This window comes from Cladophialophora yegresii (genome assembly GCF_000585515.1).
Source record: "Cladophialophora yegresii CBS 114405 chromosome Unknown aczIN-supercont1.6, whole genome shotgun sequence".
In the NCBI taxonomy this organism is placed as follows: domain Eukaryota; kingdom Fungi; phylum Ascomycota; class Eurotiomycetes; order Chaetothyriales; family Herpotrichiellaceae; genus Cladophialophora; species Cladophialophora yegresii.
The window spans coordinates 2,428,023-2,443,936 of NW_006913050.1; the positions used below are offsets into that span (position 1 = coordinate 2,428,023).

General features: G+C 54.1%; 7 protein-coding genes across 7 annotated transcripts; 2 read left to right on the forward strand and 5 right to left on the reverse strand.

Annotated features, from left to right (window-relative positions):
- Window positions 1-173: 173 nt before the first annotated feature.
- On the reverse strand, window positions 174-3,931 carry A1O7_08902 (adenosinetriphosphatase; the record flags this gene model as incomplete). Its single annotated transcript, XM_007762891.1, has 2 exons — window positions 174-353; window positions 413-3,931. The coding sequence occupies 2 exons, from the start codon at window positions 3,929-3,931 to the stop codon at window positions 174-176; spliced, it is 3,699 nt and encodes a 1,232-aa protein (XP_007761081.1).
- A 559-nt stretch (window positions 3,932-4,490) lies between these two features.
- Window positions 4,491-4,885, forward strand: A1O7_08903 (uncharacterized protein; the record flags this gene model as incomplete). Its single annotated transcript, XM_007762892.1, has 2 exons — window positions 4,491-4,545; window positions 4,707-4,885. The coding sequence occupies 2 exons, from the start codon at window positions 4,491-4,493 to the stop codon at window positions 4,883-4,885; spliced, it is 234 nt and encodes a 77-aa protein (XP_007761082.1).
- Window positions 4,886-5,245: 360 nt separating this feature from the next.
- On the reverse strand, window positions 5,246-7,584 carry A1O7_08904 (uncharacterized protein; the record flags this gene model as incomplete). The annotated part of the gene is made up of 2 exons (XM_007762893.1): window positions 5,246-6,221; window positions 6,272-7,584. The coding sequence occupies 2 exons, from the start codon at window positions 7,582-7,584 to the stop codon at window positions 5,246-5,248; spliced, it is 2,289 nt and encodes a 762-aa protein (XP_007761083.1).
- Window positions 7,585-7,944: 360 nt separating this feature from the next.
- On the forward strand, window positions 7,945-10,140 carry A1O7_08905 (uncharacterized protein; the record flags this gene model as incomplete). The annotated part of the gene is made up of 1 exon (XM_007762894.1): window positions 7,945-10,140. One exon carries the CDS (start codon window positions 7,945-7,947, stop codon window positions 10,138-10,140), a length of 2,196 nt encoding a protein of 731 aa, XP_007761084.1.
- Window positions 10,141-10,645: 505 nt separating this feature from the next.
- On the reverse strand, window positions 10,646-11,413 carry A1O7_08906 (uncharacterized protein; the record flags this gene model as incomplete). Its single annotated transcript, XM_007762895.1, has 1 exon — window positions 10,646-11,413. The coding sequence occupies one exon, from the start codon at window positions 11,411-11,413 to the stop codon at window positions 10,646-10,648; it is 768 nt and encodes a 255-aa protein (XP_007761085.1).
- Window positions 11,414-11,628: 215 nt separating this feature from the next.
- A1O7_08907 (uncharacterized protein) lies at window positions 11,629-12,736 on the reverse strand (the record flags this gene model as incomplete). Its single annotated transcript, XM_007762896.1, has 2 exons — window positions 11,629-12,107; window positions 12,163-12,736. The coding sequence occupies 2 exons, from the start codon at window positions 12,734-12,736 to the stop codon at window positions 11,629-11,631; spliced, it is 1,053 nt and encodes a 350-aa protein (XP_007761086.1).
- Window positions 12,737-12,950: 214 nt separating this feature from the next.
- On the reverse strand, window positions 12,951-15,509 carry A1O7_08908 (chloride channel, other eukaryote; the record flags this gene model as incomplete). The annotated part of the gene is made up of 1 exon (XM_007762897.1): window positions 12,951-15,509. The coding sequence occupies one exon, from the start codon at window positions 15,507-15,509 to the stop codon at window positions 12,951-12,953; it is 2,559 nt and encodes an 852-aa protein (XP_007761087.1).
- Window positions 15,510-15,914: the final 405 nt, after the last annotated feature.

Sequence of the window (15,914 nt, forward strand, 5' to 3'; positions counted from 1 at the left end):
AGAACTACTTGAATATGTCCACGTTGACCTACTGCGTAGGCTGGATTGGCCTATAGCACCGAGAAAATGCTTGCTGATTGTTCTACTTGGTATATCGCGTCTCTTGTCACAATATCTCGAATCCCCATTGCACATTGGCTTCCTAACCAAACGTCGCATCGTAAAACCCACGACTATCCCCATGTGCCACCACCGCCGCCTCGTCCCTGCCTCTTCTGGGCACTCAACCGCCAATCGTCATCCCCGTTAGCAAACTTATTATGCAACGGCTGGATTCTCTCCGCCTTCTTGCGTTTACTCAGTCGATCCGTGGGTGCGACTTTGAAGAACGTGGGTGCTGCTTCGACGAGCCACTAGCAAACATGTCAGTACGTAGAGGCATGGCAACGCATCAGGGTTTGTCGAGACATACCTTCGGTTCAATCACAGTCGCGCAATGCATGTACTCCTTCGTGGTTAACACAAGCGTATGAAAGATGACATGCTCCGCCGGCTTCCCGAACAAGGCAGAACTTGGGTGCATGTACACTGGCGTGCCCTCAATAAGCGTCTTGTACCCCTCTTGCGGATCTTTCCTTGCCGAGTTCCTGAAAAAGCCCGAGCACAAGGCTTGTCTGACTTTGATGGTATTGCGACCGCAGGAGACGATCTGATGCTTGTACCTTTGCATTATAGTGACGAGTTGTTGTCGCACGTCTCTTGCCCGTCCAATCTGCCGCTTTTGAATAAAATTCTCGAAGCACCATGGGTCAGAGTAGCGGGATGTCTTCCATGCGTTGTAGACATTCAGCAGGGTAAGATGATCACCATGTGGGTCATTGAACTTGGCTTTCTTCTGGTCGGCTTGTTGCTGTTTCTCCTTTGGGCGGTAGAAGACCGTTTGAACAGACAGCATGGCCACGATCGTTAGCATCTCCTCAGAACAACCCATGTCTTCAGAGGCAATGAGGGCTTTTGAGAGTGAAGGCTCCATGGGGAAGTCGGCCATTTTACGACCTAGGCGGGTAAGTAGGCCTTCGTCGTCTAGGGCAGAAAGTGCGTAGAGCTCCTCGAGTGCAGTTAACATAGTGTTGGTCGGTGGCGGATCCATGAAATCGAAGTGTAAGAGGTCGTTGATGCCCATTGCTTTGAGCATGAGGATGGTATTGGAAAGATTCTGCCGCTGGATCTCGGGTATGCTGGTAGGAAGCATTTCCGACTGATAAGCTGCTTCAGTGTATAATCGAAAGCATTTGCCTGGACCTGTTCTCCCTGCTCGACCTGCTCTCTGTTTGGCCTGTGCCTGAGAGATAGGTGTCACAACCAACGAGTCCATTCCAAGCTTTGGATCATAAGCGTTTTGTTTGACAAAGCCAGGGTCGATGACATAATAAATGCCGTCGATAGTGATTGAAGTCTCAGCGATGTTGGTCGCGATGACGACCTTTCGGCCTCCAGGTGGCGCGGGATCGAAGATTCTCGTTTGCATCTCGCTCGGCAGGGCTGAGTATACGGGCAAGATCACTAGCTCCGGTACGCTCGGTCCCAGAGCCTTCATCCTTTCGTACAAGACCTCACAGCTCGTGTCAATTTCCTCCTGGCCGGTCAAGAACAGTAGGATATCACCAGGCGGCTCCGTCAGGTGGATTTGCATGACAGTAGTCAATGCTGCGTCCAGATAATCTTCCTCGGGCTCCCTCGAATACATAATCTCCACGGGAAACGTGCGACCAGGGATAGAGAAGATCGGGCACTGGTTGAAATATTCAGAGAACTTGTCAGCATCGAGGGTGGCCGAAGTGACAATTAGCTTGAGGTCTGGCCGTCGTTTGAGCGTCTTCTTGAGCAGGCCGAACAGAACGTCGGTAGCGATCGTCCTTTCGTGTGCCTCGTCCAGCATAATGACAGTATACCGCTTGAGGTCAGGGTCTAGCAAGATCTCTCGCTGAAGCATACCGTCTGTCATGTATTTGATCTTGGTGTCAGGCGAGGTCCGGTCTTCGAAGCGAATGGTATAGCCGACCTCCTTGCCTAGCTCACAACCAACTTCCTCGGAGACACGTTTCGCTACGGACATGGCAGCAACACGACGGGGCTGTGTACAACCAATCATGCCATTATTCGCAAAGCCAGCTTCAGCCAGATATTGCGTAACCTGGGTCGTTTTGCCAGAGCCAGTATCACCAACTACGATCAGCAATTGATTTGCGGCAACGGCTTCGAGCAGTTGCTTCCGGAACTTGAAGACTGGAAGTGACTCTCTTTGCTGCTTGATGGTCATATCTGTCCTCTTGCCGAAGGACTGGTTCTTGCTCTGCATTGCCCGCTTCCACTCTGGTACAGCTTCGATTGCTTTTGCTGATTGCTGCTGTGCTTGTCGAAGATCTGAAGCAAACTTGCGCTGTTCAGGGGCAATCATGGGATCCTGCCACTGAGCGTTGAGGTCGACTTTGGAGGCCTCTTCTGCAGCTTTATCGGCAGCTTCCTGTTGTTTGAGTTCTCTTCTCTCCTTGGCTAGACTCGTGCCCGCTTGAGCCGCTCTGTTCAGCGACCCTTCAGGAGCTTTCACAACGCGAATGGGAGATAATTCGAGAGATTGCTTTGTTTGACCAGCCAGGAACGGTGGTTCTTCCTCCTTGACTTCGATATCAATGTCTTCCTCCTCTTCAAACTGACCTTCACCGTTCAGTGTCGCATTGTACTCCTCGTCAATGTCAGGATAGTCTGCTGCTGAGATTGCGCCTGACGCGATGAGTTGCTTGATTTCCCAGCGCTCCGGAGAAGTCATTCTCTTTTTGTTCTTGCCAGGCCTCGAGTTATAACCGTCCTCAAGAACAGGCACAGTGCTGCTCAAACTTCCGTAGCGATCATCAGAGGGCATGCCATTTAGGCGTTCCATGTTTGCACCGGACGCTATCCTTCGCGACGGTACCATGTCCTGTCCAGTGATTTGATCAACCTCTTTCATCGACAAGCTGATTTTGTTGTTCTCCATCTTGACGACTTTAACCTTTACAGGCTGGCCTCGTGACAAGAGATCCGAGGGATGATTAACCCTCGCACCCTCTTGAATGGCTGAGACGTGGATCAGCCCGCTGGGACTACCTTTGACGCCTTGCAAATTGGCAAAAGCTCCAAAGTCTTTGATTCCATTAATCACAGCGTCATAGACCTTGTATAGTATGGGCTGTTCGTCGACTTCTCGCGGAGGTGGCACGCTGAAATCATCATCATCATCATCATCGTAGTCGCGCCGCCTGCTCTTGTGATGACCGTTCCGTTTCTCGTCGTACCCGTCTCTGTGCCCATTTCTTCTGTCCGTATGATCCTCGTCTCGATGTCGGCGGGACCGCTTGTCTTCGCGAGGACTAGGACTTCGGGTCCAGTATTTCCGTCTGTGTTCCCTATCTCTGGAGTAATCATCGCGGTCAGGGCTGTGACTTCTTTTCCGGCTTCTTTTGGCCGTGCCATTTGTGCCGTTTTTCGATTTGGCTGCTAAACCTTCCAGAAGCGCAAAAGTATCATCCTCATCTGCGCCGGGTCGGACGTTGCTTGTGGCCTTTAGCGCAGCCACATCATCCTCAGAGTCACTCCATTCCTGTTCACGATCGGGCACGGCGAGGCCCTTGAATACCCTTGCCTTGCGCCCGATGGCATTCAGCTCGTCCATATCTGATTTTCCATTCTCTTGTGCGGCCGATTTCTGGCTCTTCTTGTGCTTGGGGTGCATAGTCAGGATCAATCGATCGACGCTCTCCACCAGGCTGTTTGGGAAGTCGGCGCCCATGGCCGCCAGGGCCTCCTTGAACTTCCCAAGATCTCCGCCGCATTTCTCGTGCTGGTCAATGACGAACTCTGCTAGAGTCTTGTCACTGATGCCTAAGTGGTTGTGGATTTCGGAGGTGACTTTGGAGACGAGCGACAGCAGCTCGAGGGAGGTGAAGTCGTCCATGACAGTCAGCCGGTGCTTGTGCACGAGAAACTGTCCGATGACTTGGTCCAGCCAGGCCTGGTGACAGTTGGCGAGGTGGTGGAAATCTCGAGCAAGCGGCCTGTCGAGATCTCCAAGCGGCTCTCCAAAAAAGAACAGGCCTCGCCTCGCGTGTCAGCCGCCTCGCTTGCAATGGCCCGATCGGATGACCGAGGGGTGGCGTGGAACTCGGCGGTCAGGTTACCGGGGCTGCTGGACATCACTGGCTTGAAGATCCGATTGTGCTTCTGGCAGATGGCCAAATGTGAATGGAGAAGTCTCTCTGGGTCCAGCCCCAAGGATGCGAGGATGGCCGCATGCATGGTCACTGCCCGGGTGTCATGCCCCTCTTTCCTCGTTCCAGCTTCTTGCTGCCCTGGGATCCAGTTCATAAAATGGTACGATTTTCACCCCGCCCTCATCCATCTTTCACCCTCTAGTATCTCTCTCACGGTCTCTACAAATACACGACACCTCCCATTACCCTCAAAACAATATACCTGCAAGACCATCCAACTGACAATCTCGCCTTCTCTTCACCATGGACAGCATTCGTGCGAAGATCAAGCGTCGTCTCAGTCATAAAGACAAAGAAGGTATGCACATCGGTTCAGTGTTGCATCTGTCTGGAGAGCTTCTACGGCTATTCATACAAGACCCCTCCTCATACGTCTGACCCATCTTGGTTCTCTTGATTCTTCGATATCACACCGCTCTCTACTACGGCGACTCAACAGACTCTAGCTAACATTTCTAGCAGCCAACTTTGACGAACACGACTCAGCTGATGAAGAGACTATGGACTACGTGAACAAGGAAGCCGAGGATGCCGAGAGGGAGAACCAGGACTACGGAAAGCCAGGAAGCTTCCTGAACCGATTGATTGTCAGTGGCCGTCCTTTCTACGAAGTGCCGTCGGACCTGACACAGAGCTAACCGGCCGCTTAGCTGCACGGCAACAAAAAGACAGAGGACCAGCTTGCTCGTGAGGCGGCTGCGTCGAACCAGATCACAACTGATAGACAGGTGACTCAGCAATAGTCGGCTCCCCGCATCCGAACCAAGAAATGGGGACCTTCAGCAAAAGGCCAGGCGAGGTATCCAAAATTTGATGGCAGCAAGACAAGTATTGGTACATGATAGGCGCGGTAGCAGAAGCAGAATGAACATCGTCATCCCTACTTGAGACTTCTCTTTTTGTACAATCCATGAGCTCTAAACCTTCACTGCTTGTGTCGGATTTGCTGATATAATGTGACGAGGCGAAGCTATTGAGTACCTCAGCCTGCGCGACGCTCACCCCTGAGCTGCACCAACGGGTTGAGAGGCCTGGGTCTCATCATCAAACTCGATACTCTCAGACCCACGAGTCCAGTCGACCGGGAGCACTGTATCCTCTCCTGGTACATCTAGCTCCGACTCCTCGTCTGTTGTGGCGTCTGGTTCGGTCTGTATTTGAGGGAGAGTCATCCGCTTCTTGTACGACAGGACCCTCTTGCGAAGATCGGGGTTTGCAGAAAACTCCAAGAGGCACGTATTGATGCGCTGTTCGGCCATCTCCTTCGCGTACGTGGCCATTTCTCGGCCCTTGAAGATGCCCAGGAACCGGTAGCTGAGCCACAGGTACAGGACCAGAGCCTTGTGGAGATCCTCCAAGCTTTCGAGGTATGCTCTCTCACCGGAAATTGGCTTCTCAAGCACCTCCAAATTGACCTCGGGGACGTCTGCAATCGTCACCTGCTTGCGATCTGCCACGAATTGAGCAAATGCTCTCATGACTTGGTGCATTGCCGCCGAATGCGTGGTAGCTGGTGCAGCAGTCAGAATCATGCGCTGGGTCAGACTTAGTCCCTGAACGGATTCGATGGTTCGAGAAATCAGACTCTGATCACGAATGCTACAAACGCGGAATCGGTCGTGCATTGCCGCCTTGCCGCAAAGACGTCGCAGGATGTATTCGAATGGGATGCCTTTCGGCAGGCGGCTCTCAAACTCCTCCATGGCTTCGCCTGGTGGGAGCATGCCGGCTCTTTTGATTGGGGCAGCTTCTGTTTGCATAGCAGCCCTGACCAGGGGCAAGTCTTCGTCGTTCAGGGTCGTGACGAGGCCGACATTAGCTTCAGAGCCAGCTGACGTGTTGGTCATGGCTTGATGTGCGTTTCGAAATCGACCTGCTCGGCCACCGATTTGCTTGATTTGAGGAGTTGATAGATTGACCAGTGCCGTGCCGTTCCATTTTGTCACGCTGTGGAAGATGATGCGCTTCACGCTTCTGACTCGAAGTTAGTAAGCTCTTTCAGTAGGCAGCCGGGCTCAACTCACAAGTTCAACCCCATCCCAATGGCGTCGCTGGCAACAAGGAAATCGTAGTCGTTGGTTGGGTCATTGAACAGTGCGGCTTGTTGCGCGCGAGTCTCAGGCGGGAGACTACCGTACACGATAGCACACCGACGACCAGTGTCCAATTCGATCTGCTTCTTCAAGGCGTGGATGTTCATGACGGAAAAGGCCACAATACAGTCGCCCTTGCGCAGATTCTTCAAGTCCCCCCGCAGACTCTTGGTCATGACTTTAAGAGGGTTTAATCTCTTGTACTCGTGCACATGGAGAATATCCCCGGTCGAAGCCGTGAGCTCCCTCACAAGTGGAAGTACTCGCGTTTCACCGCAAATATGGACTTCCTTCGCGTTGGCACCGAGAAACGCTCGAGTCCAGGCCCAACCACGCTCTTGGTCGGCCATCATCTGGATCTCGTCGATAACGGCGACCTCGCAGCGCTTGCCGACATCGACCATTTCCACGGTTGAAGCGCTTAGTCTGGTATCCGGATCTTCTTCCAGCCTCACGTCGTCTCCAGTCACCAGATCGCATGATACTCCCTTGGCTTTAAACCTCGAGTATACCTCATGCGCCAGCAACCGGAGAGGCCCTGCATAAAATCCATTGCCACTCTCTTCTAGCCGCTTCAAAGCCGTATATGTTTTTCCTGAATTCGTGGGACCAATATGCAGATGAACATCTCTCTGGACCTGCCGGGCGTTGGTATACCACTCAGTCGGAAATTTCAGCTCTGCCAGTGCAGAACCCTCTTCCGGCACGTCTTGTGCCTTTCTCATCAAAACATAATCAACGAAGCCAAAGTGCAGGACTCTCGGGAGTTCTGTTTTCCATCCCCCCTGCTGGGCTAGTCCGATATCATGCATTAATCCATCGAATCCTGCCTCGCCAGACTCGCCTGGTGACTGAATGTTATCTTGGACCTGCCCTCTGAATGCCGGCCAATACGTCCCTAAAGGGTCAAGTGCGGCAAGTTGCGTGACGTCGGAGTCTGGGCTCACAGTTGTCGTTTCCAGTTGCTTCTTTAACGTATTTAAGCTGGCATGCACGCGGCTGCTCGCCTGTTCGGGTGAGATATCTAAGTGCCTGGGTGGCCGTCGAACCGTGCGGGTAGGCTTCTTGTCGGAGCGGATTGAGCGAACAGGTGGCGAGGATCTGTGCTGTGTCCGCTCTCTGCGACTCGACGTGCTGGAGAAGGATTTGCGTTGGAACTCAAGTTGTCGCTTGGGCACAGCCGCAAAGGCGGCCCGAAATGAGCAGAAAAGGCATTGCCCCCGCCGAGTGGGAAGAGCAAGCATACCAGGGAGAATGCGAGCGATGCTGCGTGAAGGCCAAAATGGGGACGGGCAGGAGAAAGCAGACGTTGAACGAGGCGTAAAACTTTCCTCAGGGAACGAGTAAATGTCATAGAAACATGCAGCCTTGTCTCCACTCCGCCATCTCGAGGCTGAAGCAGACTGCGCACGGAGTAGATCAACACCAGTGCAGCTCGAACCCGGGCTCGCACCGTCTTTTATGATAACACCACCCGTCACCCCTCACCGGTGACAGGAAAACAAGGCTTTGAACAGGCCTATATCAAGACCTCCGCCTGTCTGGTGTGACTGTATGCCCGAGCATGTGAAGGCGCCTCAGCCAGCCGGCTCTCCACCCCCGCCATGGCTTCCTCAATCCTCGACATCCAGCGGAATATTATACTCGACACAATCCGTGCGACCAGCGGACGCGACTGGAAAATCCTGATCCTCGACGAGCAGAGTAAGCGGCTGATTTACAATGCCACCAAGGAAGACGATATACTCAACTGCAACATCATCAATATCGAGTCCATCGAAGACCGCAGGCAAGGCTCGTCCGACACCGATGCCATCTACCTCCTCTCACCTCTCCCACACATAGTCGAATGCCTCAAAGCCGACCTGAGCCGCAGGAGATACCGCCGAGCGTACTTGATATGGACATCCCAATTACCGCGGGGTTTGGGTGAGGAACTGTTTCGCTCCGAGTCCAGAGCACAGTTAATCGCCGACTCACGAACGCTCAATGTCGAGTATTTCCCAAGAGAAGCAAATCTAGTCACCTTTCGAGAGCCATGGAGTTTTCACCTCCTCTTCCATTCAGCCTGCGACTCGTTGGTTAAGAGCCACTTGGACACAATAACGCAGAAACTCGTGTCTATATGCGTGTCTCTGGGCGAATACCCTCTGATACGGTTCTACAAGCCCAGGGAGCATGAGAGACATGCGGCAGATGTGCTATGCTATCATCTCGCGAGCTTTGTCCAGAGCGCGTTGGACGATTACGCCCGGGATCCTCGCAATGACTTTCCTCCGCAGAACCAAGGAAATCGGCCACGGGCGGTGCTATTGATCACGGATCGCTCGATGGATCTAATGTCACCATTTGTCCATGAATTGACATATCAGGCAATGGCCATGGACCTTCTACCCGTCCAAGACGACAATGACAAGATCACATACCGCAACATCATCCGCCGAGGTCAACCCGACCAAGAGGAGAAAGAGGTCGAGATCACCGAAAAGGATAACCTCTGGGTGGCTCACCGGCACATGCACATGAAAGATCTGCTGGTGCAGCTGAGTGAGGAGTTCAAGAAATTCCAGGCCAAGAATCCTCAATTTGCCGATAATGACGGCCAGCCGGCGAGTATCAACACCATCAAGGACATGTTGGCTGGATTGCCGGAATTCCAGGAAGGCAAAGAAGCCTTCTCCCTCCACATTGACATGGCTGAGAAGTGCGCCAAAATATTCGCAGACCACAAATTATTGGATGTAGTCTCTGTCGAGCAATCATTGGCAACGGGCGTGGACGAAGACAACAAGAAGCCCAAAAATCTGGCAGATCAAGTTGTCAGGCTGCTGGACGACGACAGCGTCAAGCATGAAGACCGAGTCCGGTTACTGATATTGTACATTCTATACAAGCACGGCATTCTGCGAGGCGACATCGAGAAGCTGCGTTGCCACGGCGAACTCTCCCCCATGGACGGCGAAATCATCTACAACCTAATAACATTGGGTGCCCGGGTCGAAAAGCAGCTCAAGGACACAACGCCCACCCCACCACCCTTGTTCCCCCCCAAGCTTCGAGACAGCTCCAGCAATATGGAAGAAGTGAGCCTCTCCCGCTTTGAACCCGCCCTTCGATACATGCTCGAGGAACAATGTCAAGGCACATTAGACGCAAACGTCTTCCCGCCTGTAAAGCCGCACCTCAACGACCCCAACAGCCAAATGAATCTTTCGCAAAGTTCGCTGCGCAATGCAGGGAAACCAACCTGGGCACAAGCGCGGTCGCAGACAAACAAGCCGCGCCAACGTATCATAGTCTTTATGGGTGGCGGCGCCACCTATGCCGAAGCAAGAGCTTGCTACGAAGTCTCCCGCATGGCCGGGAAAGAAATCTTCCTGGCAACGACCCATATGCTCACGCCCAAAACCTTCCTCCGCCAAGTAAGTCTGCTAAGTGCGGGGCGGAAACAGCTCGACCTGCCCATGGACCGCGCGCCGCCGAAGTTGCCTGCTTGGATGAGCGAACCTGCTCCGCAGGCTCAGCAGCCGAAACCTCCTCAACCCGGGGCAAACGGCCGTTCCCCAGTTCCGCCAACTGCAGCAATGGCAAACATGAATCTGGGAGGCGGCAGAGGCGGCGCCCCACCACACAACGGCGTCCGCCCCGGGGTCGGCACAGCGCCTGGGCCCGCTCGACCAGCCCAACCAGCGGCGCCAATGCCGAAACCGTACGCCTCCCCTGACGAGGGCCTTCCCACTGGGAAGTTGAAGAAGGACAAGGAGAAGAAGCACCACCTCGGGCTGTTCAAGAAGCATTAGAAGCGCACTGGCAGGCTTGTGAGGAAGAGCATGACCTTTTAGCGGAGCGTGGCGTCGGGGGTGTGTCTCGGTCGACCTGGGGCTGGAATTGAAGAGGGTGGTTCGATGCAGTTGTATAGTCGGGAGAAATCCAAATGCATATTCCCTATCCCGAAGCCATGATGTCCCCGACAATCAAGCACAATTTCCACATATGCCACGCTCCAAGCACGTTCGGCAATCCAGGGCTTTCCTGGTCCCATGGTCCATATATGCTTGAGACACTGTACAGGCAGTCGTGACCAACGGCAGTCCTGGGTTCGAAGGCGACTCGTCCCCATACCATAGATTCGGCGATGGTACTTTTGGAAGAGCCCATTTTTCCACCTGAGAATCCCAGAGTCTAAGGCGCCATCTTTGTTGTGGCGTGCCAATGGACAGTAGTCATTCTTTGTCAGTTCTTTGGGGTTGCACGCGATTCGATCTTCTCGCACGAATTAAACACTCGGTCCCAGTGGTATGGACTCTAAACCGTCGACGCCTCTGGCCCAAGATATCTCTCCAGATCCGGCCCGTAGAAGTTCGCCCTCAACCTCTCCGCCCGCTTCCTCGCCTCCGCTTCCCTAACGCGGACCTGTTTCGCATCCGACTTGACCGCCGCCGCAGGGGAATCCTGCGTCTCCTTCCCTTTCAGGCGTTTCTTCTTTGCCGTGTTCGTAGTGGCAGATAATGCGTGCTCTGATCCATCATCATTGCGATCATCCCTCTCCCTCAACCCCGCCGTATCGTTCTTCCTCGTGGCCTTGATCGGCGCGGTGATGCCCTCTTCGCGGGCGCCGAGGCCCCTCCGCGCGTCGGGGTCCCAGCCGTAGGACGACATGTAGCGGAGTCCGACGTGGGATCGAGGAAGGTGGGACGGGGGACGCACGTGCTCGAGGCAGACTTGGTGGGCTAGTGAGGATTCGTGTTCGTGGGTCGAGGGAGTCGTGGCAAGACGTTCGGCGCACACGGGACATCGTTCGGGAGACTCGACTCCCCGCGCCGTCGTCGGTTCCTTTGACTTAGTGTCCTGCTGTGTGTGCGATGCAGATTGAGGAAGCACGATGGAGAGGTAGCGCGAGGAGATAGCGTTTGCCGTTGTCACAATACTCGTAGTGGATGGTGGCGTGTCCGCCGCGGTCGACGCCCGCACGAAGTTGATTCTCTTGCGCTTGATGCCCGCGCCGAAGACGCGCTGGTCTTGGAGCGGGAGGAAGTAGTCTTCATCTTTAGCCTCTGAGTCTGGCATTGGCATACCGGGCGCGGGAAGCAGTTCAAAAACAGGGCGTACAAAATCATGAATTTATCGAGCCATTGGCTCGTCGGGGCGCTCGCGCTCTATCGACAAGCGGGAGAACAAACTCCACTTTGCTGCGCCTGATTCACGCCGCGTCATCCCGCCTCTTATGTACCAGTATATCGCCCGCTCGTTTGGCTCGGGTCTCCGCCGTAACTTAATCTGACGACCGCCTAGAATTGCATGGCGTCGTCCTCGTCCTCGTCCTCGTCCTCGCTGTCGTTATATCTCCGGGCCTTGCCCTTGCCCTTGCCTTTGCCCTCATCGACCTCCATCTCATCGTCCCACGCATCCCCGTCCCCGTACTCCTCGGCGTCTGCCTCGGGCACATCCTCGTCCCCCTCCTCACTGTCCTCTTCGTCCTGCTCGTCTCCATCCTCCTCACTCACCGCGATGTAGTCGGCGGATTTCAACGTCGAAAACCACTGAAACGAGCTACAAGCCCACTTCGCCGTCTTTGGCGCGTAGCGTCTTGGCTCCAGAGCCGCCGCCGCGCCAGACCCCATCGCCATGCTCTCGGCGATCTCCTGGTCGCGAATGCCATCCAGGCGCTTCTGCTCGACGAGCCACGTGACGCGCGCGAACGGGCGCTTGACCAGCGGCACGGCCTTCCGCTGCTCACGTGCCTCGTCCAAATCCTCCTCGGTCAGCCCTGGGATTGGGCCAATGTATTCTTCCAGATGGGCCTCGGAGAAATGGATTTCCACTTTTCGGTAGGGAGATTTTCAGGTCGCCATGGTTGAATTCAACGCTGTACCAGTTCGTGTAGGTGCCTGGTCTTAACCAGTCTGCCTGGATGAACTTCTGGTTGCCCTTGCCGCGGGTCTTTTGGAGGAGGACCTTGGAGGGCCGCCCGCCTGGAGGTAATCCGCCTTTCAAGGCGTCCCAGGTCTTTGGGTGCGTGGCTTTGAGGTGTTTCTCTAACATGATCCAGAGGATCTTCATTGTTCTGCACTTGGCTGCGAGAAACAAATACTCGTCTGTCACGGACTGGCCCTGTACTATGCGTGTCATGATCAACTGCGAAGTGGCTGGCGTAGTCGCTGGCGCTGGTGTGGTAGCAGCAGATGCTGCGTTTGTGGGTGGTGGTTCTGCTTCTATTTCCATCGCGTCGGCTGTCGCGGTCGCTGTTTCTTGGATGCTGACATTTGGAATACGCTCAGTGTTGCTCGCAGCGATGATGGGGAGAGTGAAAGTCGTGCTCGCACTGCTCGGCTCATTGGGATCGGATTGAGGAACGGTGTTTTTGTTGCGAATCGGTATACTGGAGAGGCTGGCCATTGCGACAGAGACCTGGATTCGACTGACGGACAAGAATACAGGCGACGAGGAGGATAATTTGGGAAGAGAATAGTGCTCGGCCGCACTTTATTAATGAGAATTGTTAACGCCAAGCGGAGGTGATGAAGAAACCCTACAGAAAGTGAATCCCGGGTGCGGCAGTGTTACACAAGGATCGCGAGGCCATCTCATGGTATAGTCTGCATTGTGTATTTCATCGTGAGCTAAGCTCGACGCCGTCTGGCTCATGCCCATCTTCGGTCCCATCAAGTATCTCACGCTCATTGTTATAGTCATCTGCGAAACTCTGGCCTCTATCATTTCCGGCTACTCTCGCCCATCCATTGCCAGTCCGAGGACTAAGCTTCAACTTGCCACGGGACAGGTTGTTAATCATGTCTGAAAGCACATCGCCAATCCTGCCGAGTACATCGACAAACCGGTCTTGCTGAGGTGTGCGGTCATTGCTGATAGAGGCAGCGTGCTCTTGCGCCTCGACCTTGAACTGGTATTTTAGACAATCCTTGACAGTGACAAGACCTTCGAGTCGGCCGTGATGGTCTACCAGGATAACCCGGGGTCCCATCTTCTTGAACAGTTCCATCACCGTCTCCAGGGGCAAGCGGGGATGGACCGTGATCGGAGTCGCGTCAACAAATGCGGAAAAGTCAACGCTCTGAACTGCCATGGCGTCAAAAGTGACGGCTGGACTGAGAGGCGCGGGCGTCTCGCTACCGTCATCACGATCGGCCGTAAATATGCATTTCGCCTCTGCGGCGAGAGAACCTTGCTTCTTAGCGCGACCTATTGCGAATTGCAGTTCAGTCCTGCCAATGTAGCCGACAAGGATCTTCGAGTCTTTGTCTTCAACGATGGGAAAGCCAGAATATGACGTGTCGTCGAGCAACTTCTGTGCAGCTTTAGCCTCCATACCTGCGGCGAATAGCATGCTCATGCTGCTGGTCATCACTTGCGATACAGGAACGCCAAAGATATGCTCCTCCTTGTTATCGAGGAATGGAAAGCCATTGAACCGGATCATCTGATCCGCGATGCCGGCGTTGCTGAATCGATCTCCTACTGCCTTGGTGACGCCCACCACGATCATGGTCGGAAGGATGAACGTCAGTGCTCCGGTGAGCTCGAACATGATGACCGTGACCGAGATGGTGAGATGCATGATCCCGCTCAGAGCGGCACCAGCACCCAGAAACGCGTATGTGCCAGGAGTGATGCACGGCACATCAGGCTGACAAGCCGAGAAGAATCGTGAGTCAGGGAAGGATTCATGCAACCATTGCACAATGATCCCAAGCATTCGTCCAAACGAGGCGCCGACCGCCATGGAAGGCACGAATATCCCCGCTGGTACTTTGCAACCATAAGAAAGTATGACGAGGCCAATGCGCATGAACGTGGCGAGAAACAAGGATCCGATAAGAGACAGACGTTTCTTTGGTTCGCACAGTCCGTCATAATCGTAGTCACCCTCACATTCTCGAAACAACATTTCCATCATCTCCGTCATATCTCGTCGTAGAAACATGTTCGGATAGCAAAGTAGAGCTGTGGCGCCAGCCAGTATGACGGCTTCTGGGATGGCATATTTTCCTAGGTACTCCTTTCTGAATGCTTGAACCTTCAGATGCCCCTTGGTGACAAAAGCACCGTATAGCCCGCCGAATATACCGAGAACGATGTAGAAAACAATCTCGAAAAAGTGCCAATCTCTATCGTACTTGACCGAGAACATGACGAGTTGTCCTGTTCGAAAAGGGTTCATGGCACTCAGAACTGCAGTGGCGACAAGGGCACAAAAGTAGCTTCGCCATAGCGTCTTCAGTGGGAAGTGGGAAGACATCTCTTCCAGAGAGAATAGAACCCCGCCGATGGGGCTGCCAAACGCAACAGCCACACCAGCTCCGGCACTCGCTGTCAGGATCTCCCTGGTCTTCGAAGCGCTCTTTTTGTACTTGTCGAAGAAGCGCGAGATGACATTCCCGACGCAGGTTGCATAGTGCACACTCGGGCCTTCTTTGCCGACAGACAGTCCAGAAGCAATGGCCAGAGGGAGGCAGATAGCTTTGATGAGCAGGGTCCAGAACCCGAGAAAGCCTTTCATGATGAAGCCGGCAATAATGCATTTGATCTCGGAGATGCCAGAACCAGCCGCGTATGGAGCGTAAGATTTGACCAAGTAGGCGGAGACGAAGGCCAGAAGAACGGCGAAGACAGTGTAGACGAGGTAGTTGGCGAACGTGAAGGTAGTCCACCTCTTCCACTCATCGCACCCTTCCTCCGAGCCATAGCAGCAGAAGCCTTCGTTCAGATACCATGCCGTTGTGCAGTACCCTACTTTGATATCGGACAGCCACTCAGTAATGATGTTGAGGGCAGCAGCAATGAGTCCGATGACAACTCCCACAAGCGTGATGACTATCCAGGCCTGCGCAGCATCATAGGCCTCCCAGAGCTTCCTGCGCCATCCCAATACTCCGTCTCTTTCGAAAAACTTTGATTCTTTCCGCCTGGCGCGTCTCCTGAGATGTTCCTGAGCGGCATCCTGAACCCAGTCTATCGTCGTAAAGTCCTCATAGCGCTTTATCTCCGCAATTTCTTCTGTAATAGCCTGCGCCGCTGGAGGCCCAGGGGAAGAGACGGCGCCATCCTCAAGACCGGAGATCGAGGAGAGGCGCCTTGAGAATCGCCTTGCTGAGGCCGACGGTCGGCGCGAAGAGGGAGCGGCGGAGGAGGCTGGAACGCGCGAGGTCATAACACCAGACCAACTATCATGGTCGAGATAGCTGATAATGAGCGTCACATTCCTGTCATTAGCTGTGGGTGTTGAGAAGTCATCCCTAGCGAGTCTCAACGTGCTGACGTTCCTCCAAATCCACGACTCGTTCGCCTTGCCATTTTCGGACGCGGCCACGACGGCGCATGAACTTTGCGCGTGTCCATTAAATCTTATGAGCACGCGTCTCACTCAGACTTGCTCAAGAAAGACGACACATAAACGGTAATCTTCGCTCTGGCCACGAGAAACACGACGTCCAACGCCAGCAAAGTCCTGCACACGCGACTTCTACGACGAGGATATAGGCTCAGGCTACTGTAACCGGGAAGTGAGCCCCGCGATTGCTTGCTTTCCAGGGGCTGTGCGTCCTCAACAACAGCC